The sequence below is a fragment of the Schistocerca cancellata genome, chromosome 9 (genome assembly GCF_023864275.1).
Source record: "Schistocerca cancellata isolate TAMUIC-IGC-003103 chromosome 9, iqSchCanc2.1, whole genome shotgun sequence".
Taxonomy (NCBI): domain Eukaryota; kingdom Metazoa; phylum Arthropoda; class Insecta; order Orthoptera; family Acrididae; genus Schistocerca; species Schistocerca cancellata.
In genome coordinates, this window is record NC_064634.1 from 521,153,983 (window position 1) to 521,181,266 (window position 27,284).

At 54.6% G+C, this 27,284-nt stretch overlaps 1 protein-coding gene and 25 non-coding genes across 26 annotated transcripts; all 26 read right to left on the bottom strand.

Annotated features, from left to right (window-relative positions):
* Window positions 1–1,302: 1,302 nt before the first annotated feature.
* LOC126101546 (proteoglycan 4-like) lies at window positions 1,303–2,726 on the bottom strand. The gene is made up of 3 exons (XM_049912184.1): window positions 2,678–2,726; window positions 2,159–2,288; window positions 1,303–1,987 (listed from the first exon to the last, which is right to left on the bottom strand). Exons 1-3 carry the CDS (start codon window positions 2,724–2,726, stop codon window positions 1,303–1,305), a joined length of 864 nt encoding a protein of 287 aa, XP_049768141.1.
* Window positions 2,727–3,297: 571 nt separating this feature from the next.
* Window positions 3,298–3,416, bottom strand: LOC126103001 (5S ribosomal RNA). The gene has a single exon (XR_007523249.1). It is a non-coding gene; the product is annotated as a 5S ribosomal RNA (ribosomal RNA).
* Window positions 3,417–4,256: 840 nt separating this feature from the next.
* On the bottom strand, window positions 4,257–4,375 carry LOC126101898 (5S ribosomal RNA). Its single transcript, XR_007522607.1, has one exon. It is a non-coding gene; the product is annotated as a 5S ribosomal RNA (ribosomal RNA).
* Window positions 4,376–5,220: 845 nt separating this feature from the next.
* On the bottom strand, window positions 5,221–5,339 carry LOC126103002 (5S ribosomal RNA). The gene has a single exon (XR_007523250.1). It is a non-coding gene; the product is annotated as a 5S ribosomal RNA (ribosomal RNA).
* An 847-nt stretch (window positions 5,340–6,186) lies between these two features.
* Window positions 6,187–6,305, bottom strand: LOC126103003 (5S ribosomal RNA). Its single transcript, XR_007523251.1, has one exon. It is a non-coding gene; the product is annotated as a 5S ribosomal RNA (ribosomal RNA).
* An 833-nt stretch (window positions 6,306–7,138) lies between these two features.
* Window positions 7,139–7,257, bottom strand: LOC126103004 (5S ribosomal RNA). The gene has a single exon (XR_007523252.1). It is a non-coding gene; the product is annotated as a 5S ribosomal RNA (ribosomal RNA).
* Window positions 7,258–8,092: 835 nt separating this feature from the next.
* Window positions 8,093–8,211, bottom strand: LOC126103005 (5S ribosomal RNA). Its single transcript, XR_007523253.1, has one exon. It is a non-coding gene; the product is annotated as a 5S ribosomal RNA (ribosomal RNA).
* An 840-nt stretch (window positions 8,212–9,051) lies between these two features.
* Window positions 9,052–9,170, bottom strand: LOC126101893 (5S ribosomal RNA). Its single transcript, XR_007522602.1, has one exon. It is a non-coding gene; the product is annotated as a 5S ribosomal RNA (ribosomal RNA).
* An 845-nt stretch (window positions 9,171–10,015) lies between these two features.
* Window positions 10,016–10,134, bottom strand: LOC126103007 (5S ribosomal RNA). The gene has a single exon (XR_007523254.1). It is a non-coding gene; the product is annotated as a 5S ribosomal RNA (ribosomal RNA).
* Window positions 10,135–10,979: 845 nt separating this feature from the next.
* On the bottom strand, window positions 10,980–11,098 carry LOC126103008 (5S ribosomal RNA). Its single transcript, XR_007523255.1, has one exon. It is a non-coding gene; the product is annotated as a 5S ribosomal RNA (ribosomal RNA).
* Window positions 11,099–11,943: 845 nt separating this feature from the next.
* On the bottom strand, window positions 11,944–12,062 carry LOC126103009 (5S ribosomal RNA). Its single transcript, XR_007523256.1, has one exon. It is a non-coding gene; the product is annotated as a 5S ribosomal RNA (ribosomal RNA).
* Window positions 12,063–12,902: 840 nt separating this feature from the next.
* LOC126103010 (5S ribosomal RNA) lies at window positions 12,903–13,021 on the bottom strand. Its single transcript, XR_007523257.1, has one exon. It is a non-coding gene; the product is annotated as a 5S ribosomal RNA (ribosomal RNA).
* Window positions 13,022–13,861: 840 nt separating this feature from the next.
* On the bottom strand, window positions 13,862–13,980 carry LOC126103012 (5S ribosomal RNA). The gene has a single exon (XR_007523259.1). It is a non-coding gene; the product is annotated as a 5S ribosomal RNA (ribosomal RNA).
* An 845-nt stretch (window positions 13,981–14,825) lies between these two features.
* LOC126103013 (5S ribosomal RNA) lies at window positions 14,826–14,944 on the bottom strand. The gene has a single exon (XR_007523260.1). It is a non-coding gene; the product is annotated as a 5S ribosomal RNA (ribosomal RNA).
* An 840-nt stretch (window positions 14,945–15,784) lies between these two features.
* Window positions 15,785–15,903, bottom strand: LOC126103014 (5S ribosomal RNA). The gene has a single exon (XR_007523261.1). It is a non-coding gene; the product is annotated as a 5S ribosomal RNA (ribosomal RNA).
* An 840-nt stretch (window positions 15,904–16,743) lies between these two features.
* On the bottom strand, window positions 16,744–16,862 carry LOC126101894 (5S ribosomal RNA). Its single transcript, XR_007522603.1, has one exon. It is a non-coding gene; the product is annotated as a 5S ribosomal RNA (ribosomal RNA).
* An 848-nt stretch (window positions 16,863–17,710) lies between these two features.
* On the bottom strand, window positions 17,711–17,828 carry LOC126102030 (5S ribosomal RNA). Its single transcript, XR_007522728.1, has one exon. It is a non-coding gene; the product is annotated as a 5S ribosomal RNA (ribosomal RNA).
* Window positions 17,829–18,668: 840 nt separating this feature from the next.
* Window positions 18,669–18,787, bottom strand: LOC126101784 (5S ribosomal RNA). The gene has a single exon (XR_007522502.1). It is a non-coding gene; the product is annotated as a 5S ribosomal RNA (ribosomal RNA).
* An 845-nt stretch (window positions 18,788–19,632) lies between these two features.
* LOC126103015 (5S ribosomal RNA) lies at window positions 19,633–19,751 on the bottom strand. Its single transcript, XR_007523262.1, has one exon. It is a non-coding gene; the product is annotated as a 5S ribosomal RNA (ribosomal RNA).
* An 840-nt stretch (window positions 19,752–20,591) lies between these two features.
* LOC126103016 (5S ribosomal RNA) lies at window positions 20,592–20,710 on the bottom strand. The gene has a single exon (XR_007523263.1). It is a non-coding gene; the product is annotated as a 5S ribosomal RNA (ribosomal RNA).
* An 843-nt stretch (window positions 20,711–21,553) lies between these two features.
* LOC126101777 (5S ribosomal RNA) lies at window positions 21,554–21,672 on the bottom strand. The gene has a single exon (XR_007522496.1). It is a non-coding gene; the product is annotated as a 5S ribosomal RNA (ribosomal RNA).
* Window positions 21,673–22,517: 845 nt separating this feature from the next.
* LOC126103018 (5S ribosomal RNA) lies at window positions 22,518–22,636 on the bottom strand. Its single transcript, XR_007523264.1, has one exon. It is a non-coding gene; the product is annotated as a 5S ribosomal RNA (ribosomal RNA).
* An 848-nt stretch (window positions 22,637–23,484) lies between these two features.
* Window positions 23,485–23,603, bottom strand: LOC126101911 (5S ribosomal RNA). The gene has a single exon (XR_007522618.1). It is a non-coding gene; the product is annotated as a 5S ribosomal RNA (ribosomal RNA).
* Window positions 23,604–24,448: 845 nt separating this feature from the next.
* Window positions 24,449–24,567, bottom strand: LOC126103019 (5S ribosomal RNA). Its single transcript, XR_007523265.1, has one exon. It is a non-coding gene; the product is annotated as a 5S ribosomal RNA (ribosomal RNA).
* Window positions 24,568–25,407: 840 nt separating this feature from the next.
* LOC126103020 (5S ribosomal RNA) lies at window positions 25,408–25,526 on the bottom strand. Its single transcript, XR_007523266.1, has one exon. It is a non-coding gene; the product is annotated as a 5S ribosomal RNA (ribosomal RNA).
* Window positions 25,527–26,369: 843 nt separating this feature from the next.
* On the bottom strand, window positions 26,370–26,488 carry LOC126101923 (5S ribosomal RNA). Its single transcript, XR_007522629.1, has one exon. It is a non-coding gene; the product is annotated as a 5S ribosomal RNA (ribosomal RNA).
* Window positions 26,489–27,284: the final 796 nt, after the last annotated feature.

A 27,284-nucleotide genomic window follows, 5' to 3' on the forward strand; every position in this document is an offset into this window, starting at 1 on the left:
GAAGGCAGGTCGTGTAAAAACATCTGCAAGGAGGCTTCATTCAAAGGTTGAGATTGAAAGAGATTAGAGTAGTGATCGTAAATTTCGTCCTGAATCACCCGGCAATCTGAAGTCCTAAGACCGTCACGCGTCATCCAGTCGGTGAATAAAAGTTTTTCACGCCGCAGACGGGCCCGTCGTAAATGATACAATGAAAGCGGTTCCTCCAAAGTGGGATCGAAAGGCCTGCTACGGACAACAGAGCCCTGTGCCTTCCGATGCAGATGGTTTAAAATCTTCGTCTTAATTTTCCGTAACGTGGGAAGGAGTTCAGGGCGGTCGGTAACCCGAGTAATTAAATCCTGTAAACAATCGCGATAGAAAGCGACCGTCATCACTTCCCAATGGGCCTTGTCACGACAGTAATTAATGAGCAGAGTACGAATAGCCGGTTTAGCGTGACGGAGCCACCAATCGACAGTAGAACCCGCCTGTGGGCGGCTCTGAAGAAGTTGGTGCCACAACAAATGCACCTGTTCGACAAGACTGACGTCATCCAAAACACTAACATTGAATTTCCAGTAGGATCGCGTACGTTCTGGGCGAACAGACGGAACATTAAAAGCACACAAATAACCACAATGATCCGAAAAAGCGACGGGAGCAACTTCTGCCTGCAAGATTTGAGCAGCGAGGTCCGGCGATATATAAAATCTGTCCAATCTACTATGCCCAGTAGGATAAAAATAAGTAAAACCTGTAGCAGTCGGACTAAAACAAAGCCACGTGTCCTCAAGTTTAAAAGTGTCAACTAAAGTTTGCAGTGCAAGACACTTATTCGCCGTCGGCTCCTGGTCGGCATCACGCAAGACACAATTAAAATCACCACCTAAGATGATCCGTCGGTGGTTTCGATGGAAGAGCTGACATAAATCATGATGGAAAAAAGTATCCCTCAGACGTTTATTGTCAGTTCCAGAGGGGGCATACACGTTAACAAAAAATATGTCGCAGATAACACATGCCAACCCTCGTCCATTCGGTAAAATTTCTACGTGTTTATACTCTAAACCGGGCGTGATTAAAATAGCCGTACCAAAGGTCGCTTCCGGATCAATATTAAGAATTACATTATAGGCAGTAAGATGCGGGACAACGTCAGCTGTTATTTCTTGAAGGAAAACCACATCGCAACGAGCAGATTGCAAAAAGTGTAAGAGGGCGTGAACTTTACGGTCACTTCGGATGTGATTGATATTAAGGGTGAGGACGCGTAACTGGTGGAATGCACGCGTCAGGGTGGACTCTGTAACTTAAGCGGAACTAGAAAAAGTGATCCTCCTCCACATCATCAGACCACTGCATGGTGTCCGAAGGAGCAGGTACGGCGTCCGGAACGGGCCGGGAAGCGGGGGCGGTGGGCACCGACACAGGCGGACCGTGTACGAAAGGTGCGTCGCGACGCTCTTGGACCAAAGTATCCGTCAGTCCCTCAACCGCCTGGTCGAAGGTGACGTCGACGCCCTCAGTGGGCGCCGTTTTCGAACGCTTCTTTGACCTTTTACGCTTCGGTTTTGGATCGGCAGGGGCGGACTGAGTGGAAGCTTGGGACACCTCACTTTCGGCACCGCTAGCATCCGCCTCGCCGGCGGTGGACGGGCCCGGCTGTGACGGCAATTTCCGCTTGTCTGTCGGCGGGGCGGGGACTGAAATCGGCCGTGGTGACGCGACCAACATTTCAGAAGTCTCCGGAACGGGCACGTCCGAAACACTGACGGCTGGCAAATCAGCAATACGGACCTCGCGAGGGGTGTGATCGGCAGGTAAACTTTGTTCTGACACAACCGGGGGAACGACAACTGTGGGCGGAGTCACATTGTCAGACACAGGAGCCTCAGCTGCAGGAGCGGCAGAAACCGGTCGGTCGGGCGGGGTGATCGAGGGGGGTCCAACCAACGCGCCCGCATACGTGGAGGTATCAGCAGCTTCGCGCGGCAGCTGAGCCGGCCTGCGTAAAGTGCAGGTTTGTCGCAAATGATCTGTTTTGCCACACACGGAGCACGTCTGCGGCTGCCCACTATAGCTGAGGAAAGCGCGCGTGCCAGCAATGAGCAAATACGACGGTATATGTTTCTTCAAATCTACACGGACCGTCCGAACACCACTCAGAACCCGGTACCTAAATCCTGCAGGCCACACATCATTCTCCACACTAAGCACGGTGCCAAATTCTCCGAGTTTACGAGCAATGGCCTCATTTGGGCATTCGAACGGAACATTATAAACTTTCACATTTCGAATGCCGAAGCCTGCCGGCAGAATCAAAACATCAGACAAAGCACCGTCCACGTGCTTAAACTTCTTAACTCCACCACTTTCGGTAACAAGCTTGTCTACAAAATCCGCGGTCGGAAGTTTCAAAAATACAGAGTTTTGAATAAAGTCAAGCTGGATACCGATCAAATCAGATTCGGGAATACGCAATTCGGAAAATACCCATTCGTGTACATCAAAAGGCGACGGTCTAGCCGCGTTCCTATCAAAAACACACTGTACGGAGTTAGCACGATTCATAATAAAGCGTCAATAAACTTACAGGAACTAGTAGAGAAGAGAGAACGCTGCGAGGCGCAGCACCAAACACGCGACGAAGACACCGCCTGCAGCACACGAAGGTGTCAGCAGGCACGAGCCTAACACACGTCCGGCTGGGCGCGTGCAGCCTTCGACACTAGCGGAGGACGCATCTTGTCCCTGGTGTTCAGCGGAGGGCCTGTGCGGGGTGTGGCAGTGTCGTGCTGGAGGGCGCCACTGGTAGCGATGTGGGCTTCCTCGCCTCGCCTCGCCTCGCCTCACACCAGGTGTCTGCGTAGTTTGCAGTGCATTCGCACCATTCCTATCCCTGTCCCTGTCCCCGTCCCGACTTGTCCCGACTTTGCTCGACTGCCGCTCGCTGCCGCTCGGGTCGTGGTCCATATGACAGCGCAAGCACGACAAACGTCTGCGGGACGAGACGAGACGAGACGAGACGAGACGACTAAGGAATAAATTCGTGGTTACAAATCAAATTTGGAACTCTACACTCCTACACAACAATAGGCGGTGACGTATTTCAGAAATCACCTGCCGATTCGTACTGTTTTGTCGTTTTCAAAGTCTTCTTGGCAAACTTGGTTAGCACATTCTCCCTCAAACTGAGTTAATTACTGCATTTTCGTACCATTACAGTAGTTTAAAAGGCTTAAGGAAGCATCTTTGTCACAACAGAAAGGTAGTTTGAAAACTGGGCTGGCGACATAACAAAAAAAAGAGGAAGGGAGCCAACAGCACCCGGGTTTCCCAGGCGGTCACCCATCCAAGTACTAGCCGGGCCCGATGATGCTTAACTTCAGTGATCGGACGAGAACCGGTGTATTCATCATGGTATGGCCGTTGGCGCTCATCTAATGTAGGAGCACGGCAGAATTCGCGTTCGGCTTTTCTCCCAACACACAAAATGTTAGTTTTCGGCTGCATTTGACGAAAGCGCTTCCTTCCGCAACCGCCAGTTCCTCGAGGACGGCGCGGGGAGGCGCGCCCGGCGTCCCAGCAGAGCGACGGCCGAATTAGCGGGCGCACCGCCGCGTGTGTGAGACGCACTGCTGCTCGTTGCACCCCCTGTCATTCGCTGGGCGCGTGCAGCCTTCGACACTAGCGGAGGACGCATCTTGTCCCTGGTGTTCAGCGGAGGGCCTGTGCGGGGTGTGGCAGTGTCGTGCTGGAGGGCGCCACTGGTAGCGATGTGGGCTTCCTCGCCTCGCCTCGCCTCGCCTCACACCAGGTGTCTGCGTAGTTTGCAGTGCATTCGCACCATTCCTATCCCTGTCCCTGTCCCCGTCCCGACTTGTCCCGACTTTGCTCGACTGCCGCTCGCTGCCGCTCGGGTCGTGGTCCATATGACAGCGCAAGCACGACAAACGTCTGCGGGACGAGACGAGACGAGACGAGACGAGACGACTAAGGAATAAATTCGTGGTTACAAATCAAATTCGGAACTCTAAACTCCTACACAACAATAGGCGGTGACGTATTTCAGAAATCACCTGCCGATTCGTACTGTTTTGTCGTTTTCAAAGTCTTCTTGGCAAACTTGGTTAGCACATTCTCCCTCAAACTGAGTTAATTACTGCATTTTCGTACCATTACAGTAGTTTAAAAGGCTTAAGGAAGCATCTTTGTCACAACAGAAAGGTAGTTTGAAAACTGGGCTGGCGACATAACAAAAAAAAGAGGAAGGGAGCCAACAGCACCCGGGTTTCCCAGGCGGTCACCCATCCAAGTACTAGCCGGGCCCGATGATGCTTAACTTCGGTGATCGGACGAGAACCGGTGTATTCATCATGGTATGGCCGTTGGCGCTCGTCTAATGTAGGAGCACGGCAGAATTCGCGTTCGGCTTTTCTCCCAACACACAAAATGTTAGTTTTCGGCCGCATTTGACGAAAGCGCTTCCTTCCGCAACCGCCAGTTCCTCCAGGACGGCGCGGGGAGGCGCGCCCGGCGTCCCAGCAGAGCGACGGCCGAATTAGCGGGCGCACCGCCGCGTGTGTGAGACGCACTGCTGCTCGTTGCACCCCCTGTCATTCGCTGGGCGCGTGCAGCCTTCGACACTAGCGGAGGACGCATCTTGTCCCTGGTGTTCAGCGGAGGGCCTGTGCGGGGTGTGGCAGTGTCGTGCTGGAGGGCGCCACTGGTAGCGATGTGGGCTTCCTCGCCTCGCCTCGCCTCGCCTCACACCAGGTGTCTGCGTAGTTTGCAGTGCATTCGCACCATTCCTATCCCTGTCCCTGTCCCCGTCCCGACTTGTCCCGACTTTGCTCGACTGCCGCTCGCTGCCGCTCGGGTCGTGGTCCATATGACAGCGCAAGCACGACAAACGTCTGCGGGACGAGACGAGACGAGACGAGACGAGACGAGACGACTAAGGAATAAATTCGTGGTTACAAATCAAATTTGGAACTCTACACTCCTACACAACAATAGGCGGTGACGTATTTCAGAAATCACCTGCCGATTCGTACTGTTTTGTCGTTTTCAAAGTCTTCTTGGCAAACTTGGTTAGCACATTCTCCCTCAAACTGAGTTAATTACTGCATTTTCGTACCATTACAGTAGTTTAAAAGGCTTAAGGAAGCATCTTTGTCACAACAGAAAGGTAGTTTGAAAACTGGGCTGGCGACATAACAAAAAAAAGAGGAAGGGAGCCAACAGCACCCGGGTTTCCCAGGCGGTCACCCATCCAAGTACTAGCCGGGCCCGATGATGCTTAACTTCAGTGATCGGACGAGAACCGGTGTATTCATCATGGTATGGCCGTTGGCGCTCATCTAATGTAGGAGCACGGCAGAATTCGCGTTCGGCTTTTCTCCCAACACACAAAATGTTAGTTTTCGGCTGCATTTGACGAAAGCGCTTCCTTCCGCAACCGCCAGTTCCTCGAGGACGGCGCGGGGAGGCGCGCCCGGCGTCCCAGCAGAGCGACGGCCGAATTAGCGGGCGCACCGCCGCGTGTGTGAGACGCACTGCTGCTCGTTGCACCCCCTGTCATTCGCTGGGCGCGTGCAGCCTTCGACACTAGCGGAGGACGCATCTTGTCCCTGGTGTTCAGCGGAGGGCCTGTGCGGGGTGTGGCAGTGTCGTGCTGGAGGGCGCCACTGGTAGCGATGTGGGCTTCCTCGCCTCGCCTCGCCTCGCCTCACACCAGGTGTCTGCGTAGTTTGCAGTGCATTCGCACCATTCCTATCCCCTGTCCCTGTCCCCCGTCCCGACTTGTCCCGACTTTGCTCGACTGCCGCTCGCTGCCGCTCGGGTCGTGGTCCATATGACAGCGCAAGCACGACAAACGTCTGCGGGACGAGACGAGACGAGACGAGACGAGACGAGACGACTAAGGAATAAATTCGTGGTTACAAATCAAATTTGGAACTCTACACTCCTACACAACAATAGGCGGTGACGTATTTCAGAAATCACCTGCCGATTCGTACTGTTTTGTCGTTTTCAAAGTCTTCTTGGCAAACTTGGTTAGCACATTCTCCCTCAAACTGAGTTAATTACTGCATTTTCGTACCATTACAGTAGTTTAAAAGGCTTAAGGAAGCATCTTTGTCACAACAGAAAGGTAGTTTGAAAACTGGGCTGGCGACATAACAAAAAAAAGAGGAAGGGAGCCAACAGCACCCGGGTTTCCCAGGCGGTCACCCATCCAAGTACTAGCCGGGCCCGATGATGCTTAACTTCAGTGATCGGACGAGAACCGGTGTATTCATCATGGTATGGCCGTTGGCGCTCATCTAATGTAGGAGCACGGCAGAATTCGCGTTCGGCTTTTCTCCCAACACACAAAATGTTAGTTTTCGGCTGCATTTGACGAAAGCGCTTCCTTCCGCAACCGCCAGTTCCTCGAGGACGGCGCGGGGAGGCGCGCCCGGCGTCCCAGCAGAGCGACGGCCGAATTAGCGGGCGCACCGCCGCGTGTGTGAGACGCACTGCTGCTCGTTGCACCCCCTGTCATTCGCTGGGCGCGTGCAGCCTTCGACACTAGCGGAGGACGCATCTTGTCCCTGGTGTTCAGCGGAGGGCCTGTGCGGGGTGTGGCAGTGTCGTGCTGGAGGGCGCCACTGGTAGCGATGTGGGCTTCCTCGCCTCGCCTCGCCTCACACCAGGTGTCTGCGTAGTTTGCAGTGCATTCGCACCATTCCTATCCCTGTCCCTGTCCCCGTCCCGACTTGTCCCGACTTTGCTCGACTGCCGCTCGCTGCCGCTCGGGTCGTGGTCCATATGACAGCGCAAGCACGACAAACGTCTGCGGGACGAGACGAGACGAGACGAGACGAGACGACTAAGGAATAAATTCGTGGTTACAAATCAAATTTGGAACTCTACACTCCTACACAACAATAGGCGGTGACGTATTTCAGAAATCACCTGCCGATTCGTACTGTTTTGTCGTTTTCAAAGTCTTCTTGGCAAACTTGGTTAGCACATTCTCCCTCAAACTGAGTTAATTACTGCATTTTCGTACCATTACAGTAGTTTAAAAGGCTTAAGGAAGCATCTTTGTCACAACAGAAAGGTAGTTTGAACTGGGCTGGCGACATAACAAAAAAAAGAGGAAGGGAGCCAACAGCACCCGGGTTTCCCAGGCGGTCACCCATCCAAGTACTAGCCGGGCCCGATGATGCTTAACTTCAGTGATCGGACGAGAACCGGTGTATTCATCATGGTATGGCCGTTGGCGCTCATCTAATGTAGGAGCACGGCAGAATTCGCGTTCGGCTTTTCTCCCAACACACAAAATGTTAGTTTTCGGCTGCATTTGACGAAAGCGCTTCCTTCCGCAACCGCCAGTTCCTCGAGGACGGCGCGGGGAGGCGCGCCCGGCGTCCCAGCAGAGCGACGGCCGAATTAGCGGGCGCACCGCCGCGTGTGTGAGACGCACTGCTGCTCGTTGCACCCCCTGTCATTCGCTGGGCGCGTGCAGCCTTCGACACTAGCGGAGGACGCATCTTGTCCCTGGTGTTCAGCGGAGGGCCTGTGCGGGGTGTGGCAGTGTCGTGCTGGAGGGCGCCACTGGTAGCGATGTGGGCTTCCTCGCCTCGCCTCGCCTCACACCAGGTGTCTGCGTAGTTTGCAGTGCATTCGCACCATTCCTATCCCTGTCCCTGTCCCCGTCCCGACTTGTCCCGACTTTGCTCGACTGCCGCTCGCTGCCGCTCGGGTCGTGGTCCATATGACAGCGCAAGCACGACAAACGTCTGCGGGACGAGACGAGACGAGACGAGACGAGACGACTAAGGAATAAATTCGTGGTTACAAATCAAATTTGGAACTCTACACTCCTACACAACAATAGGCGGTGACGTATTTCAGAAATCACCTGCCGATTCGTACTGTTTTGTCGTTTTCAAAGTCTTCTTGGCAAACTTGGTTAGCACATTCTCCCTCAAACTGAGTTAATTACTGCATTTTCGTACCATTACAGTAGTTTAAAAGGCTTAAGGAAGCATCTTTGTCACAACAGAAAGGTAGTTTGAAAACTGGGCTGGCGACATAACAAAAAAAAGAGGAAGGGAGCCAACAGCACCCGGGTTTCCCAGGCGGTCACCCATCCAAGTACTAGCCGGGCCCGATGATGCTTAACTTCAGTGATCGGACGAGAACCGGTGTATTCATCATGGTATGGCCGTTGGCGCTCATTTAATGTAGGAGCACGGCAGAATTCGCGTTCGGCTTTTCTCCCAACACACAAAATGTTAGTTTTCGGCTGCATTTGACGAAAGCGCTTCCTTCCGCAACCGCCAGTTCCTCGAGGACGGCGCGGGGAGGCGCGCCCGGCGTCCCAGCAGAGCGACGGCCGAATTAGCGGGCGCACCGCCGCGTGTGTGAGACGCACTGCTGCTCGTTGCACCCCCTGTCATTCGCTGGGCGCGTGCAGCCTTCGACACTAGCGGAGGACGCATCTTGTCCCTGGTGTTCAGCGGAGGGCCTGTGCGGGGTGTGGCAGTGTCGTGCTGGAGGGCGCCACTGGTAGCGATGTGGGCTTCCTCGCCTCGCCTCGCCTCACACCAGGTGTCTGCGTAGTTTGCAGTGCATTCGCACCATTCCTATCCCTGTCCCTGTCCCCGTCCCGACTTGTCCCGACTTTGCTCGACTGCCGCTCGCTGCCGCTCGGGTCGTGGTCCATATGACAGCGCAAGCACGACAAACGTCTGCGGGACGAGACGAGACGAGACGAGACGAGACGAGACGACTAAGGAATAAATTCGTGGTTACAAATCAAATTTGGAACTCTACACTCCTACACAACAATAGGCGGTGACGTATTTCAAAAATCACCTGCCGATTCGTACTGTTTTGTCGTTTTCAAAGTCTTCTTGGCAAACTTGGTTAGCACATTCTCCCTCAAACTGAGTTAATTACTGCATTTTCGTACCATTACAGTAGTTTAAAAGGCTTAAGGAAGCATCTTTGTCACAACAGAAAGGTAGTTTGAAAACTGGGCTGGCGACATAACAAAAAAAAGAGGAAGGGAGCCAACAGCACCCGGGTTTCCCAGGCGGTCACCCATCCAAGTACTAGCCGGGCCCGATGATGCTTAACTTCAGTGATCGGACGAGAACCGGTGTATTCATCATGGTAAGGCCGTTGGCGCTCATCTAATGTAGGAGCACGGCAGAATTCGCGTTCGGCTTTTCTCCCAACACACAAAATGTTAGTTTTCGGCTGCATTTGACGAAAGCGCTTCCTTCCGCAACCGCCAGTTCCTCGAGGACGGCGCGGGGAGGCGCGCCCGGCGTCCCAGCAGAGCGACGGCCGAATTAGCGGGCGCACCGCCGCGTGTGTGAGACGCACTGCTGCTCGTTGCACCCCCTGTCATTCGCTGGGCGCGTGCAGCCTTCGACACTAGCGGAGGACGCATCTTGTCCCTGGTGTTCAGCGGAGGGCCTGTGCGGGGTGTGGCAGTGTCGTGCTGGAGGGCGCCACTGGTAGCGATGTGGGCTTCCTCGCCTCGCCTCGCCTCGCCTCACACCAGGTGTCTGCGTAGTTTGCAGTGCATTCGCACCATTCCTATCCCTGTCCCTGTCCCCGTCCCGACTTGTCCCGACTTTGCTCGACTGCCGCTCGCTGCCGCTCGGGTCGTGGTCCATATGACAGCGCAAGCACGACAAACGTCTGCGGGACGAGACGAGACGAGACGAGACGAGACGAGACGACTAAGGAATAAATTCGTGGTTACAAATCAAATTTGGAACTCTACACTCCTACACAACAATAGGCGGTGACGTATTTCAAAAATCACCTGCCGATTCGTACTGTTTTGTCATTTTCAAAGTCTTCTTGGCAAACTTGGTTAGCACATTCTCCCTCAAACTGAGTTAATTACTGCATTTTCGTACCATTACAGTAGTTTAAAAGGCTTAAGGAAGCATCTTTGTCACAACAGAAAGGTAGTTTGAAAACTGGGCTGGCGACATAACAAAAAAAAGAGGAAGGGAGCCAACAGCACCCGGGTTTCCCAGGCGGTCACCCATCCAAGTACTAGCCGGGCCCGATGATGCTTAACTTCAGTGATCGGACGAGAACCGGTGTATTCATCATGGTATGGCCGTTGGCGCTCATCTAATGTAGGAGCACGGCAGAATTCGCGTTCGGCTTTTCTCCCAACACACAAAATGTTAGTTTTCGGCTGCATTTGACGAAAGCGCTTCCTTCCGCAACCGCCAGTTCCTCGAGGACGGCGCGGGGAGGCGCGCCCGGCGTCCCAGCAGAGCGACGGCCGAATTAGCGGGCGCACCGCCGCGTGTGTGAGACGCACTGCTGCTCGTTGCACCCCCTGTCATTCGCTGGGCGCGTGCAGCCTTCGACACTAGCGGAGGACGCATCTTGTCCCTGGTGTTCAGCGGAGGGCCTGTGCGGGGTGTGGCAGTGTCGTGCTGGAGGGCGCCACTGGTAGCGATGTGGGCTTCCTCGCCTCGCCTCGCCTCGCCTCACACCAGGTGTCTGCGTAGTTTGCAGTGCATTCGCACCATTCCTATCCCTGTCCCTGTCCCCGTCCCGACTTGTCCCGACTTTGCTCGACTGCCGCTCGCTGCCGCTCGGGTCGTGGTCCATATGACAGCGCAAGCACGACAAACGTCTGCGGGACGAGACGAGACGAGACGAGACGAGACGAGACGACTAAGGAATAAATTCGTGGTTACAAATCAAATTTGGAACTCTACACTCCTACACAACAATAGGCGGTGACGTATTTCAGAAATCACCTGCCGATTCGTACTGTTTTGTCGTTTTCAAAGTCTTCTTGGCAAACTTGGTTAGCACATTCTCCCTCAAACTGAGTTAATTACTGCATTTTCGTACCATTACAGTAGTTTAAAAGGCTTAAGGAAGCATCTTTGTCACAACAGAAAGGTAGTTTGAAAACTGGGCTGGCGACATAACAAAAAAAAGAGGAAGGGAGCCAACAGCACCCGGGTTTCCCAGGCGGTCACCCATCCAAGTACTAGCCGGGCCCGATGATGCTTAACTTCAGTGATCGGACGAGAACCGGTGTATTCATCATGGTATGGCCGTTGGCGCTCATCTAATGTAGGAGCACGGCAGAATTCGCGTTCGGCTTTTCTCCCAACACACAAAATGTTAGTTTTCGGCTGCATTTGACGAAAGCGCTTCCTTCCGCAACCGCCAGTTCCTCGAGGACGGCGCGGGGAGGCGCGCCCGGCGTCCCAGCAGAGCGACGGCCGAATTAGCGGGCGCACCGCCGCGTGTGTGAGACGCACTGCTGCTCGTTGCACCCCCTGTCATTCGCTGGGCGCGTGCAGCCTTCGACACTAGCGGAGGACGCATCTTGTCCCTGGTGTTCAGCGGAGGGCCTGTGCGGGGTGTGGCAGTGTCGTGCTGGAGGGCGCCACTGGTAGCGATGTGGGCTTCCTCGCCTCGCCTCGCCTCGCCTCACACCAGGTGTCTGCGTAGTTTGCAGTGCATTCGCACCATTCCTATCCCTGTCCCTGTCCCCGTCCCGACTTGTCCCGACTTTGCTCGACTGCCGCTCGCTGCCGCTCGGGTCGTGGTCCATATGACAGCGCAAGCACGACAAACGTCTGCGGGACGAGACGAGACGAGACGAGACGAGACGAGACGACTAAGGAATAAATTCGTGGTTACAAATCAAATTTGGAACTCTACACTCCTACACAACAATAGGCGGTGACGTATTTCAAAAATCACCTGCCGATTCGTACTGTTTTGTCGTTTTCAAAGTCTTCTTGGCAAACTTGGTTAGCACATTCTCCCTCAAACTGAGTTAATTACTGCATTTTCGTACCATTACAGTAGTTTAAAAGGCTTAAGGAAGCATCTTTGTCACAACAGAAAGGTAGTTTGAAAATTGGGCTGGCGACATAACAAAAAAAAGAGGAAGGGAGCCAACAGCACCCGGGTTTCCCAGGCGGTCACCCATCCAAGTACTAGCCGGGCCCGATGATGCTTAACTTCAGTGATCGGACGAGAACCGGTGTATTCATCATGGTATGGCCGTTGGCGCTCATCTAATGTAGGAGCACGGCAGAATTCGCGTTCGGCTTTTCTCCCAACACACAAAATGTTAGTTTTCGGCTGCATTTGACGAAAGCGCTTCCTTCCGCAACCGCCAGTTCCTCGAGGACGGCGCGGGGAGGCGCGCCCGGCGTCCCAGCAGAGCGACGGCCGAATTAGCGGGCGCACCGCCGCGTGTGTGAGACGCACTGCTGCTCGTTGCACCCCCTGTCATTCGCTGGGCGCGTGCAGCCTTCGACACTAGCGGAGGACGCATCTTGTCCCTGGTGTTCAGCGGAGGGCCTGTGCGGGGTGTGGCAGTGTCGTGCTGGAGGGCGCCACTGGTAGCGATGTGGGCTTCCTCGCCTCGCCTCGCCTCACACCAGGTGTCTGCGTAGTTTGCAGTGCATTCGCACCATTCCTATCCCTGTCCCTGTCCCCGTCCCGACTTGTCCCGACTTTGCTCGACTGCCGCTCGCTGCCGCTCGGGTCGTGGTCCATATGACAGCGCAAGCACGACAAACGTCTGCGGGACGAGACGAGACGAGACGAGACGAGACGAGACGACTAAGGAATAAATTCGTGGTTACAAATCAAATTTGGAACTCTACACTCCTACACAACAATAGGCGGTGACGTATTTCAGAAATCACCTGCCGATTCGTACTGTTTTGTCGTTTTCAAAGTCTTCTTGGCAAACTTGGTTAGCACATTCTCCCTCAAACTGAGTTAATTACTGCATTTTCGTACCATTACAGTAGTTTAAAAGGCTTAAGGAAGCATCTTTGTCACAACAGAAAGGTAGTTTGAAAACTGGGCTGGCGACATAACAAAAAAAAGAGGAAGGGAGCCAACAGCACCCGGGTTTCCCAGGCGGTCACCCATCCAAGTACTAGCCGGGCCCGATGATGCTTAACTTCAGTGATCGGACGAGAACCGGTGTATTCATCATGGTATGGCCGTTGGCGCTCATCTAATGTAGGAGCACGGCAGAATTCGCGTTCGGCTTTTCTCCCAACACACAAAATGTTAGTTTTCGGCTGCATTTGACGAAAGCGCTTCCTTCCGCAACCGCCAGTTCCTCGAGGACGGCGCGGGGAGGCGCGCCCGGCGTCCCAGCAGAGCGACGGCCGAATTAGCGGGCGCACCGCCGCGTGTGTGAGACGCACTGCTGCTCGTTGCACCCCCTGTCATTCGCTGGGCGCGTGCAGCCTTCGACACTAGCGGAGGACGCATCTTGTCCCTGGTGTTCAGCGGAGGGCCTGTGCGGGGTGTGGCAGTGTCGTGCTGGAGGGCGCCACTGGTAGCGATGTGGGCTTCCTCGCCTCGCCTCGCCTCACACCAGGTGTCTGCGTAGTTTGCAGTGCATTCGCACCATTCCTATCCCTGTCCCTGTCCCCGTCCCGACTTGTCCCGACTTTGCTCGACTGCCGCTCGCTGCCGCTCGGGTCGTGGTCCATATGACAGCGCAAGCACGACAAACGTCTGCGGGACGAGACGAGACGAGACGAGACGAGACGAGACGACTAAGGAATAAATTCGTGGTTACAAATCAAATTTGGAACTCTACACTCCTACACAACAATAGGCGGTGACGTATTTCAAAAATCACCTGCCGATTCGTACTGTTTTGTCGTTTTCAAAGTCTTCTTGGCAAACTTGGTTAGCACATTCTCCCTCAAACTGAGTTAATTACTGCATTTTCGTACCATTACAGTAGTTTAAAAGGCTTAAGGAAGCATCTTTGTCACAACAGAAAGGTAGTTTGAAAATTGGGCTGGCGACATAACAAAAAAAAGAGGAAGGGAGCCAACAGCACCCGGGTTTCCCAGGCGGTCACCCATCCAAGTACTAGCCGGGCCCGATGATGCTTAACTTCAGTGATCGGACGAGAACCGGTGTATTCATCATGGTATGGCCGTTGGCGCTCATCTAATGTAGGAGCACGGCAGAATTCGCGTTCGGCTTTTCTCCCAACACACAAAATGTTAGTTTTCGGCTGCATTTGACGAAAGCGCTTCCTTCCGCAACCGCCAGTTCCTCGAGGACGGCGCGGGGAGGCGCGCCCGGCGTCCCAGCAGAGCGACGGCCGAATTAGCGGGCGCACCGCCGCGTGTGTGAGACGCACTGCTGCTCGTTGCACCCCCTGTCATTCGCTGGGCGCGTGCAGCCTTCGACACTAGCGGAGGACGCATCTTGTCCCTGGTGTTCAGCGGAGGGCCTGTGCGGGGTGTGGCAGTGTCGTGCTGGAGGGCGCCACTGGTAGCGATGTGGGCTTCCTCGCCTCGCCTCGCCTCGCCTCACACCAGGTGTCTGCGTAGTTTGCAGTGCATTCGCACCATTCCTATCCCTGTCCCTGTCCCCGTCCCGACTTGTCCCGACTTTGCTCGACTGCCGCTCGCTGCCGCTCGGGTCGTGGTCCATATGACAGCGCAAGCACGACAAACGTCTGCGGGACGAGACGAGACGAGACGAGACGAGACGAGACGACTAAGGAATAAATTCGTGGTTACAAATCAAATTTGGAACTCTACACTCCTACACAACAATAGGCGGTGACGTATTTCAGAAATCACCTGCCGATTCGTACTGTTTTGTCGTTTTCAAAGTCTTCTTGGCAAACTTGGTTAGCACATTCTCCCTCAAACTGAGTTAATTACTGCATTTTCGTACCATTACAGTAGTTTAAAAGGCTTAAGGAAGCATCTTTGTCACAACAGAAAGGTAGTTTGAAAACTGGGCTGGCGACATAACAAAAAAAAGAGGAAGGGAGCCAACAGCACCCGGGTTTCCCAGGCGGTCACCCATCCAAGTACTAGCCGGGCCCGATGATGCTTAACTTCAGTGATCGGACGAGAACCGGTGTATTCATCATGGTATGGCCGTTGGCGCTCATCTAATGTAGGAGCACGGCAGAATTCGCGTTCGGCTTTTCTCCCAACACACAAAATGTTAGTTTTCGGCTGCATTTGACGAAAGCGCTTCCTTCCGCAACCGCCAGTTCCTCGAGGACGGCGCGGGGAGGCGCGCCCGGCGTCCCAGCAGAGCGACGGCCGAATTAGCGGGCGCACCGCCGCGTGTGTGAGACGCACTGCTGCTCGTTGCACCCCCTGTCATTCGCTGGGCGCGTGCAGCCTTCGACACTAGCGGAGGACGCATCTTGTCCCTGGTGTTCAGCGGAGGGCCTGTGCGGGGTGTGGCAGTGTCGTGCTGGAGGGCGCCACTGGTAGCGATGTGGGCTTCCTCGCCTCGCCTCGCCTCACACCAGGTGTCTGCGTAGTTTGCAGTGCATTCGCACCATTCCTATCCCTGTCCCTGTCCCCGTCCCGACTTGTCCCGACTTTGCTCGACTGCCGCTCGCTGCCGCTCGGGTCGTGGTCCATATGACAGCGCAAGCACGACAAACGTCTGCGGGACGAGACGAGACGAGACGAGACGAGACGAGACGACTAAGGAATAAATTCGTGGTTACAAATCAAATTTGGAACTCTACACTCCTACACAACAATAGGCGGTGACGTATTTCAGAAATCACCTGCCGATTCGTACTGTTTTGTCGTTTTCAAAGTCTTCTTGGCAAACTTGGTTAGCACATTCTCCCTCAAACTGAGTTAATTACTGCATTTTCGTACCATTACAGTAGTTTAAAAGGCTTAAGGAAGCATCTTTGTCACAACAGAAAGGTAGTTTGAAAACTGGGCTGGCGACATAACAAAAAAAAGAGGAAGGGAGCCAACAGCACCCGGGTTTCCCAGGCGGTCACCCATCCAAGTACTAGCCGGGCCCGATGATGCTTAACTTCAGTGATCGGACGAGAACCGGTGTATTCATCATGGTATGGCCGTTGGCGCTCATTTAATGTAGGAGCACGGCAGAATTCGCGTTCGGCTTTTCTCCCAACACACAAAATGTTAGTTTTCGGCTGCATTTGACGAAAGCGCTTCCTTCCGCAACCGCCAGTTCCTCGAGGACGGCGCGGGGAGGCGCGCCCGGCGTCCCAGCAGAGCGACGGCCGAATTAGCGGGCGCACCGCCGCGTGTGTGAGACGCACTGCTGCTCGTTGCACCCCCTGTCATTCGCTGGGCGCGTGCAGCCTTCGACACTAGCGGAGGACGCATCTTGTCCCTGGTGTTCAGCGGAGGGCCTGTGCGGGGTGTGGCAGTGTCGTGCTGGAGGGCGCCACTGGTAGCGATGTGGGCTTCCTCGCCTCGCCTCGCCTCACACCAGGTGTCTGCGTAGTTTGCAGTGCATTCGCACCATTCCTATCCCTGTCCCTGTCCCCGTCCCGACTTGTCCCGACTTTGCTCGACTGCCGCTCGCTGCCGCTCGGGTCGTGGTCCATATGACAGCGCAAGCACGACAAACGTCTGCGGGACGAGACGAGACGAGACGAGACGAGACGAGACGACTAAGGAATAAATTCGTGGTTACAAATCAAATTTGGAACTCTACACTCCTACACAACAATAGGCGGTGACGTATTTCAAAAATCACCTGCCGATTCGTACTGTTTTGTCGTTTTCAAAGTCTTCTTGGCAAACTTGGTTAGCACATTCTCCCTCAAACTGAGTTAATTACTGCATTTTCGTACCATTACAGTAGTTTAAAAGGCTTAAGGAAGCATCTTTGTCACAACAGAAAGGTAGTTTGAAAACTGGGCTGGCGACATAACAAAAAAAAGAGGAAGGGAGCCAACAGCACCCGGGTTTCCCAGGCGGTCACCCATCCAAGTACTAGCCGGGCCCGATGATGCTTAACTTCAGTGATCGGACGAGAACCGGTGTATTCATCATGGTAAGGCCGTTGGCGCTCATCTAATGTAGGAGCACGGCAGAATTCGCGTTCGGCTTTTCTCCCAACACACAAAATGTTAGTTTTCGGCTGCATTTGACGAAAGCGCTTCCTTCCGCAACCGCCAGTTCCTCGAGGACGGCGCGGGGAGGCGCGCCCGGCGTCCCAGCAGAGCGACGGCCGAATTAGCGGGCGCACCGCCGCGTGTGTGAGACGCACTGCTGCTCGTTGCACCCCCTGTCATTCGCTGGGCGCGTGCAGCCTTCGACACTAGCGGAGGACGCATCTTGTCCCTGGTGTTCAGCGGAGGGCCTGTGCGGGGTGTGGCAGTGTCGTGCTGGAGGGCGCCACTGGTAGCGATGTGGGCTTCCTCGCCTCGCCTCGCCTCGCCTCACACCAGGTGTCTGCGTAGTTTGCAGTGCATTCGCACCATTCCTATCCCTGTCCCTGTCCCCGTCCCGACTTGTCCCGACTTTGCTCGACTGCCGCTCGCTGCCGCTCGGGTCGTGGTCCATATGACAGCGCAAGCACGACAAACGTCTGCGGGACGAGACGAGACGAGACGAGACGAGACGAGACGACTAAGGAATAAATTCGTGGTTACAAATCAAATTTGGAACTCTACACTCCTACACAACAATAGGCGGTGACGTATTTCAGAAATCACCTGCCGATTCGTACTGTTTTGTCGTTTTCAAAGTCTTCTTGGCAAACTTGGTTAGCACATTCTCCCTCAAACTGAGTTAATTACTGCATTTTCGTACCATTACAGTAGTTTAAAAGGCTTAAGGAAGCATCTTTGTCACAATAGAAAGGTAGTTTGAAAATTGGGCTGGCGACATAACAAAAAAAAAAAAAGGAAGGGAGCCAACAGCACCCGGGTTTCCCAGGCGGTCACCCATCCATTACTAGCCGGGCCCGATGATGCTTAACTTCGGTGATCGGACGAGAACCGGTGTATTCATCATGGTATGGCCGTTGGCGCTCGTCTAATATAGGAGCACGGCAGAATTCGCGTTCGGCTTTTCTCCCAACACACAAAATGTTAGTTTTCGGCCGCATTTGACGAAAGCGCTTCCTTCCGCAACCGCCAGTTCCTCCAGGACGGCGCGGGGAGGCGCGCCCGGCGTCCCAGCAGAGCGACGGCCGAATTAGCGGGCGCACCGCCGCGTGTGTGAGACGCACTGCTGCTCGTTGCACCCCCTGTCATTCGCTGGGCGCGTGCAGCCTTCGACACTAGCGGAGGACGCATCTTGTCCCTGGTGTTCAGCGGAGGGCCTGTGCGGGGTGTGGCAGTGTCGTGCTGGAGGGCGCCACTGGTAGCGATGTGGGCTTCCTCGCCTCGCCTCGCCTCGCCTCACACCAGGTGTCTGCGTAGTTTGCAGTGCATTCGCACCATTCCTATCCCTGTCCCTGTCCCCGTCCCGACTTGTCCCGACTTTGCTCGACTGCCGCTCGCTGCCGCTCGGGTCGTGGTCCATATGACAGCGCAAGCACGACAAACGTCTGCGGGACGAGACGAGACGAGACGAGACGAGACGACTAAGGAATAAATTCGTGGTTACAAATCAAATTTGGAACTCTACACTCCTACACAACAATAGGCGGTGACGTATTTCAGAAATCACCTGCCGATTCGTACTGTTTTGTCGTTTTCAAAGTCTTCTTGGCAAACTTGGTTAGCACATTCTCCCTCAAACTGAGTTAATTACTGCATTTTCGTACCATTACAGTAGTTTAAAAGGCTTAAGGAAGCATCTTTGTCACAACAGAAAGGTAGTTTGAAAACTGGGCTGGCGACATAACAAAAAAAAGAGGAAGGGAGCCAACAGCACCCGGGTTTCCCAGGCGGTCACCCATCCAAGTACAAGCCGGGCCCGATGATGCTTAACTTCAGTGATCGGACGAGAACCGGTGTATTCATCATGGTATGGCCGTTGGCGCTCATCTAATGTAGGAGCACGGCAGAATTCGCGTTCGGCTTTTCTCCCAACACACAAAATGTTAGTTTTCGGCTGCATTTGACGAAAGCGCTTCCTTCCGCAACCGCCAGTTCCTCGAGGACGGCGCGGGGAGGCGCGCCCGGCGTCCCAGCAGAGCGACGGCCGAATTAGCGGGCGCACCGCCGCGTGTGTGAGACGCACTGCTGCTCGTTGCACCCCCTGTCATTCGCTGGGCGCGTGCAGCCTTCGACACTAGCGGAGGACGCATCTTGTCCCTGGTGTTCAGCGGAGGGCCTGTGCGGGGTGTGGCAGTGTCGTGCTGGAGGGCGCCACTGGTAGCGATGTGGGCTTCCTCGCCTCGCCTCGCCTCGCCTCACACCAGGTGTCTGCGTAGTTTGCAGTGCATTCGCACCATTCCTATCCCTGTCCCTGTCCCCGTCCCGACTTGTCCCGACTTTGCTCGACTGCCGCTCGCTGCCGCTCGGGTCGTGGTCCATATGACAGCGCAAGCACGACAAACGTCTGCGGGACGAGACGAGACGAGACGAGACGAGACGAGACGACTAAGGAATAAATTCGTGGTTACAAATCAAATTTGGAACTCTACACTCCTACACAACAATAGGCGGTGACGTATTTCAGAAATCACCTGCCGATTCGTACTGTTTTGTCGTTTTCAAAGTCTTCTTGGCAAACTTGGTTAGCACATTCTCCCTCAAACTGAGTTAATTACTGCATTTTCGTACCATTACAGTAGTTTAAAAGGCTTAAGGAAGCATCTTTGTCACAACAGAAAGGTAGTTTGAAAACTGGGCTGGCGACATAACAAAAAAAAGAGGAAGGGAGCCAACAGCACCCGGGTTTCCCAGGCGGTCACCCATCCAAGTACTAGCCGGGCCCGATGATGCTTAACTTCAGTGATCGGACGAGAACCGGTGTATTCATCATGGTATGGCCGTTGGCGCTCATCTAATGTAGGAGCACGGCAGAATTCGCGTTCGGCTTTTCTCCCAACACACAAAATGTTAGTTTTCGGCTGCATTTGACGAAAGCGCTTCCTTCCGCAACCGCCAGTTCCTCGAGGACGGCGCGGGGAGGCGCGCCCGGCGTCCCAGCAGAGCGACGGCCGAATTAGCGGGCGCACCGCCGCGTGTGTGAGACGCACTGCTGCTCGTTGCACCCCCTGTCATTCGCTGGGCGCGTGCAGCCTTCGACACTAGCGGAGGACGCATCTTGTCCCTGGTGTTCAGCGGAGGGCCTGTGCGGGGTGTGGCAGTGTCGTGCTGGAGGGCGCCACTGGTAGCGATGTGGGCTTCCTCGCCTCGCCTCGCCTCGCCTCACACCAGGTGTCTGCGTAGTTTGCAGTGCATTCGCACCATTCCTATCCCTGTCCCTGTCCCCGTCCCGACTTGTCCCGACTTTGCTCGACTGCCGCTCGCTGCCGCTCGGGTCGTGGTCCATATGACAGCGCAAGCACGACAAACGTCTGCGGGACGAGACGAGACGAGACGAGACGAGACGACTAAGGAATAAATTCGTGGTTACAAATCAAATTTGGAACTCTACACTCCTACACAACAATAGGCGGTGACGTATTTCAGAAATCACCTGCCGATTCGTACTGTTTTGTCGTTTTCAAAGTCTTCTTGGCAAACTTGGTTAGCACATTCTCCCTCAAACTGAGTTAATTACTGCATTTTCGTACCATTACAGTAGTTTAAAAGGCTTAAGGAAGCATCTTTGTCACAACAGAAAGGTAGTTTGAAAACTGGGCTGGCGACATAACAAAAAAAAGAGGAAGGGAGCCAACAGCACCCGGGTTTCCCAGGCGGTCACCCATCCAAGTACTAGCCGGGCCCGATGATGCTTAACTTCAGTGATCGGACGAGAACCGGTGTATTCATCATGGTATGGCCGTTGGCGCTCATCTAATGTAGGAGCACGGCAGAATTCGCGTTCGGCTTTTCTCCCAACACACAAAATGTTAGTTTTCGGCTGCATTTGACGAAAGCGCTTCCTTCCGCAACCGCCAGTTCCTCGAGGACGGCGCGGGGAGGCGCGCCCGGCGTCCCAGCAGAGCGACGGCCGAATTAGCGGGCGCACCGCCGCGTGTGTGAGACGCACTGCTGCTCGTTGCACCCCCTGTCATTCGCTGGGCGCGTGCAGCCTTCGACACTAGCGGAGGACGCATCTTGTCCCTGGTGTTCAGCGGAGGGCCTGTGCGGGGTGTGGCAGTGTCGTGCTGGAGGGCGCCACTGGTAGCGATGTGGGCTTCCTCGCCTCGCCTCGCCTCACACCAGGTGTCTGCGTAGTTTGCAGTGCATTCGCACCATTCCTATCCCTGTCCCTGTCCCCGTCCCGACTTGTCCCGACTTTGCTCGACTGCCGCTCGCTGCCGCTCGGGTCGTGGTCCATATGACAGCGCAAGCACGACAAACGTCTGCGGGACGAGACGAGACGAGACGAGACGAGACGAGACGACTAAGGAATAAATTCGTGGTTACAAATCAAATTTGGAACTCTACACTCCTACACAACAATAGGCGGTGACGTATTTCAAAAATCACCTGCCGATTCGTACTGTTTTGTCGTTTTCAAAGTCTTCTTGGCAAACTTGGTTAGCACATTCTCCCTCAAACTGAGTTAATTACTGCATTTTCGTACCATTACAGTAGTTTAAAAGGCTTAAGGAAGCATCTTTGTCACAATAGAAAGGTAGTTTGAAAATTGGGCTGGCGACATAACAAAAAAAAAAAAAAAAAGGGAGCCAACAGCACCCGGGTTTCCCAGGCGGTCACCCATCCAAGTACTAGCCGGGCCCGATGATGCTTAACTTCGGTGATCGGACGAGAACAGGTGTATTCATCATGGTATGGCCGTTGGCGCTCGTCTAATGTAGGAGCACGGCAGAATTCGCGTTCGGCTTTTCTCCCAACACACAAAATGTTAGTTTTCGGCCGCATTTGACGAAAGCGCTTCCTTCCGCAACCGCCAGTTCCTCCAGGACGGCGCGGGGAGGCGCGCCCGGCGTCCCAGCAGAGCGACGGCCGAATTAGCGGGCGCACCGCCGCGTGTGTGAGACGCACTGCTGCTCGTTGCACCCCCTGTCATTCGCTGGGCGCGTGCAGCCTTCGACACTAGCGGAGGACGCATCTTGTCCCTGGTGTTCAGCGGAGGGCCTGTGCGGGGTGTGGCAGTGTCGTGCTGGAGGGCGCCACTGGTAGCGATGTGGGCTTCCTCGCCTCGCCTCGCCTCGCCTCACACCAGGTGTCTGCGTAGTTTGCAGTGCATTCGCACCATTCCTATCCCTGTCCCTGTCCCCGTCCCGACTTGTCCCGACTTTGCTCGACTGCCGCTCGCTGCCGCTCGGGTCGTGGTCCATATGACAGCGCAAGCACGACAAACGTCTGCGGGACGAGACGAGACGAGACGAGACGAGACGAGACGACTAAGGAATAAATTCGTGGTTACAAATCAAATTTGGAACTCTACACTCCTACACAACAATAGGCGGTGACGTATTTCAGAAATCACCTGCCGATTCGTACTGTTTTGTCGTTTTCAAAGTCTTCTTGGCAAACTTGGTTAGCACATTCTCCCTCAAACTGAGTTAATTACTGCATTTTCGTACCATTACAGTAGTTTAAAAGGCTTAAGGAAGCATCTTTGTCACAACAGAAAGGTAGTTTGAAAACTGGGCTGGCGACATAACAAAAAAAAGAGGAAGGGAGCCAACAGCACCCGGGTTTCCCAGGCGGTCACCCATCCAAGTACTAGCCGGGCCCGATGATGCTTAACTTCAGTGATCGGACGAGAACCGGTGTATTCATCATGGTATGGCCGTTGGCGCTCATCTAATGTAGGAGCACGGCAGAATTCGCGTTCGGCTTTTCTCCCAACACACAAAATGTTAGTTTTCGGCTGCATTTGACGAAAGCGCTTCCTTCCGCAACCGCCAGTTCCTCGAGGACGGCGCGGGGAGGCGCGCCCGGCGTCCCAGCAGAGCGACGGCCGAATTAGCGGGCGCACCGCCGCGTGTGTGAGACGCACTGCTGCTCGTTGCACCCCCTGTCATTCGCTGGGCGCGTGCAGCCTTCGACACTAGCGGAGGACGCATCTTGTCCCTGGTGTTCAGCGGAGGGCCTGTGCGGGGTGTGGCAGTGTCGTGCTGGAGGGCGCCACTGGTAGCGATGTGGGCTTCCTCGCCTCGCCTCGCCTCGCCTCACACCAGGTGTCTGCGTAGTTTGCAGTGCATTCGCACCATTCCTATCCCTGTCCCTGTCCCCGTCCCGACTTGTCCCGACTTTGCTCGACTGCCGCTCGCTGCCGCTCGGGTCGTGGTCCATATGACAGCGCAAGCACGACAAACGTCTGCGGGACGAGACGAGACGAGACGAGACGAGACGAGACGACTAAGGAATAAATTCGTGGTTACAAATCAAATTTGGAACTCTACACTCCTACACAACAATAGGCGGTGACGTATTTCAAAAATCACCTGCCGATTCGTACTGTTTTGTCGTTTTCAACGTCTTCTTGGCAAACTTGGTTAGCACATTCTCCCTCAAACTGAGTTAATTACTGCATTTTCGTACCATTACAGTAGTTTAAAAGGCTTAAGGAAGCATCTTTGTCACAATAGAAAGGTAGTTTGAAAATTGGGCTGGCGACATAACAAAAAAAAAAAAAGGAAGGGAGCCAACAGCACCCGGGTTTCCCAGGCGGTCACCCATCCAAGTACTAGCCGGGCCCGATGATGCTTAACTTCGGTGATCGGACGAGAACCGGTGTATTCATCATGGTATGGCCGTTGGCGCTCGTCTAATGTAGGAGCACGGCAGAATTCGCGTTCGGCTTTTCTCCCAACACACAAAATGTTAGTTTTCGGCCGCATTTGACGAAAGCGCTTCCTTCCGCAACCGCCAGTTCCTCCAGGACGGCGCGGGGAGGCGCGCCCGGCGTCCCAGCAGAGCGACGGCCGAATTAGCGGGCGCACCGCCGCGTGTGTGAGACGCACTGCTGCTCGTTGCACCCCCTGTCATTCGCTGGGCGCGTGCAGCCTTCGACACTAGCGGAGGACGCATCTTGTCCCTGGTGTTCAGCGGAGGGCCTGTGCGGGGTGTGGCAGTGTCGTGCTGGAGGGCGCCACTGGTAGCGATGTGGGCTTCCTCGCCTCGCCTCGCCTCGCCTCACACCAGGTGTCTGCGTAGTTTGCAGTGCATTCGCACCATTCCTATCCCTGTCCCTGTCCCCGTCCCGACTTGTCCCGACTTTGCTCGACTGCCGCTCGCTGCCGCTCGGGTCGTGGTCCATATGACAGCGCAAGCACGACAAACGTCTGCGGGACGAGACGAGACGAGACGAGACGAGACGAGACGACTAAGGAATAAATTCGTGGTTACAAATCAAATTTGGAACTCTACACTCCTACACAACAATAGGCGGTGACGTATTTCAGAAATCACCTGCCGATTCGTACTGTTTTGTCGTTTTCAAAGTCTTCTTGGCAAACTTGGTTAGCACATTCTCCCTCAAACTGAGTTAATTACTGCATTTTCGTACCATTACAGTAGTTTAAAAGGCTTAAGGAAGCATCTTTGTCACAACAGAAAGGTAGTTTGAAAACTGGGCTGGCGACATAACAAAAAAAAGAGGAAGGGAGCCAACAGCACCCGGGTTTCCCAGGCGGTCACCCATCCAAGTACTAGCCGGGCCCGATGATGCTTAACTTCAGTGATCGGACGAGAACCGGTGTATTCATCATGGTATGGCCGTTGGCGCTCATCTAATGTAGGAGCACGGCAGAATTCGCGTTCGGCTTTTCTCCCAACACACAAAATGTTAGTTTTCGGCTGCATTTGACGAAAGCGCTTCCTTCCGCAACCGCCAGTTCCTCGAGGACGGCGCGGGGAGGCGCGCCCGGCGTCCCAGCAGAGCGACGGCCGAATTAGCGGGCGCACCGCCGCGTGTGTGAGACGCACTGCTGCTCGTTGCACCCCCTGTCATTCGCTGGGCGCGTGCAGCCTTCGACACTAGCGGAGGACGCATCTTGTCCCTGGTGTTCAGCGGAGGGCCTGTGCGGGGTGTGGCAGTGTCGTGCTGGAGGGCGCCACTGGTAGCGATGTGGGCTTCCTCGCCTCGCCTCGCCTCGCCTCACACCAGGTGTCTGCGTAGTTTGCAGTGCATTCGCACCATTCCTATCCCTGTCCCTGTCCCCGTCCCGACTTGTCCCGACTTTGCTCGACTGCCGCTCGCTGCCGCTCGGGTCGTGGTCCATATGACAGCGCAAGCACGACAAACGTCTGCGGGACGAGACGAGACGAGACGAGACGAGACGACTAAGGAATAAATTCGTGGTTACAAATCAAATTTGGAACTCTACACTCCTACACAACAATAGGCGGTGACGTATTTCAGAAATCACCTGCCGATTCGTACTGTTTTGTCGTTTTCAAAGTCTTCTTGGCAAACTTGGTTAGCACATTCTCCCTCAAACTGAGTTAATTACTGCATTTTCGTACCATTACAGTAGTTTAAAAGGCTTAAGGAAGCATCTTTGTCACAACAGAAAGGTAGTTTGAAAACTGGGCTGGCGACATAACAAAAAAAAGAGGAAGGGAGCCAACAGCACCCGGGTTTCCCAGGCGGTCACCCATCCAAGTACTAGCCGGGCCCGATGATGCTTAACTTCAGTGATCGGACGAGAACCGGTGTATTCATCATGGTATGGCCGTTGGCGCTCATCTAATGTAGGAGCACGGCAGAATTCGCGTTCGGCTTTTCTCCCAACACACAAAGTGTTAGTTTTCGGCTGCATTTGACGAAAGCGCTTCCTTCCGCAACCGCCAGTTCCTCGAGGACGGCGCGGGGAGGCGCGCCCGGCGTCCCAGCAGAGCGACGGCCGAATTAGCGGGCGCACCGCCGCGTGTGTGAGACGCACTGCTGCTCGTTGCACCCCCTGTCATTCGCTGGGCGCGTGCAGCCTTCGACACTAGCGGAGGACGCATCTTGTCCCTGGTGTTCAGCGGAGGGCCTGTGCGGGGTGTGGCAGTGTCGTGCTGGAGGGCGCCACTGGTAGCGATGTGGGCTTCCTCGCCTCGCCTCGCCTCACACCAGGTGTCTGCGTAGTTTGCAGTGCATTCGCACCATTCCTATCCCTGTCCCTGTCCCCGTCCCGACTTGTCCCGACTTTGCTCGACTGCCGCTCGCTGCCGCTCGGGTCGTGGTCCATATGACAGCGCAAGCACGACAAACGTCTGCGGGACGAGACGAGACGAGACGAGACGAGACGAGACGACTAAGGAATAAATTCGTGGTTACAAATCAAATTTGGAACTCTACACTCCTACACAACAATAGGCGGTGACGTATTTCAAAAATCACCTGCCGATTCGTACTGTTTTGTCGTTTTCAAAGTCTTCTTGGCAAACTTGGTTAGCACATTCTCCCTCAAACTGAGTTAATTACTGCATTTTCGTACCATTACAGTAGTTTAAAAGGCTTAAGGAAGCATCTTTGTCACAATAGAAAGGTAGTTTGAAAATTGGGCTGGCGACATAACAAAAAAAAAAAAAAAAAGGGAGCCAACAGCACCCGGGTTTCCCAGGCGGTCACCCATCCAAGTACTAGCCGGGCCCGATGATGCTTAACTTCGGTGATCGGACGAGAACCGGTGTATTCATCATGGTATGGCCGTTGGCGCTCGTCTAATGTAGGAGCACGGCAGAATTCGCGTTCGGCTTTTCTCCCAACACACAAAATGTTAGTTTTCGGCCGCATTTGACGAAAGCGCTTCCTTCCGCAACCGCCAGTTCCTCCAGGACGGCGCGGGGAGGCGCGCCCGGCGTCCCAGCAGAGCGACGGCCGAATTAGCGGGCGCACCGCCGCGTGTGTGAGACGCACTGCTGCTCGTTGCACCCCCTGTCATTCGCTGGGCGCGTGCAGCCTTCGACACTAGCGGAGGACGCATCTTGTCCCTGGTGTTCAGCGGAGGGCCTGTGCGGGGTGTGGCAGTGTCGTGCTGGAGGGCGCCACTGGTAGCGATGTGGGCTTCCTCGCCTCGCCTCGCCTCACACCAGGTGTCTGCGTAGTTTGCAGTGCATTCGCACCATTCCTATCCCTGTCCCTGTCCCCGTCCCGACTTGTCCCGACTTTGCTCGACTGCCGCTCGCTGCCGCTCGGGTCGTGGTCCATATGACAGCGCAAGCACGACAAACGTCTGCGGGACGAGACGAGACGAGACGAGACGAGACGACTAAGGAATAAATTCGTGGTTACAAATCAAATTTGGAACTCTACACTCCTACACAACAATAGGCGGTGACGTATTTCAGAAATCACCTGCCGATTCGTACTGTTTTGTCGTTTTCAAAGTCTTCTTGGCAAACTTGGTTAGCACATTCTCCCTCAAACTGAGTTAATTACTGCATTTTCGTACCATTACAGTAGTTTAAAAGGCTTAAGGAAGCATCTTTGTCACAACAGAAAGGTAGTTTG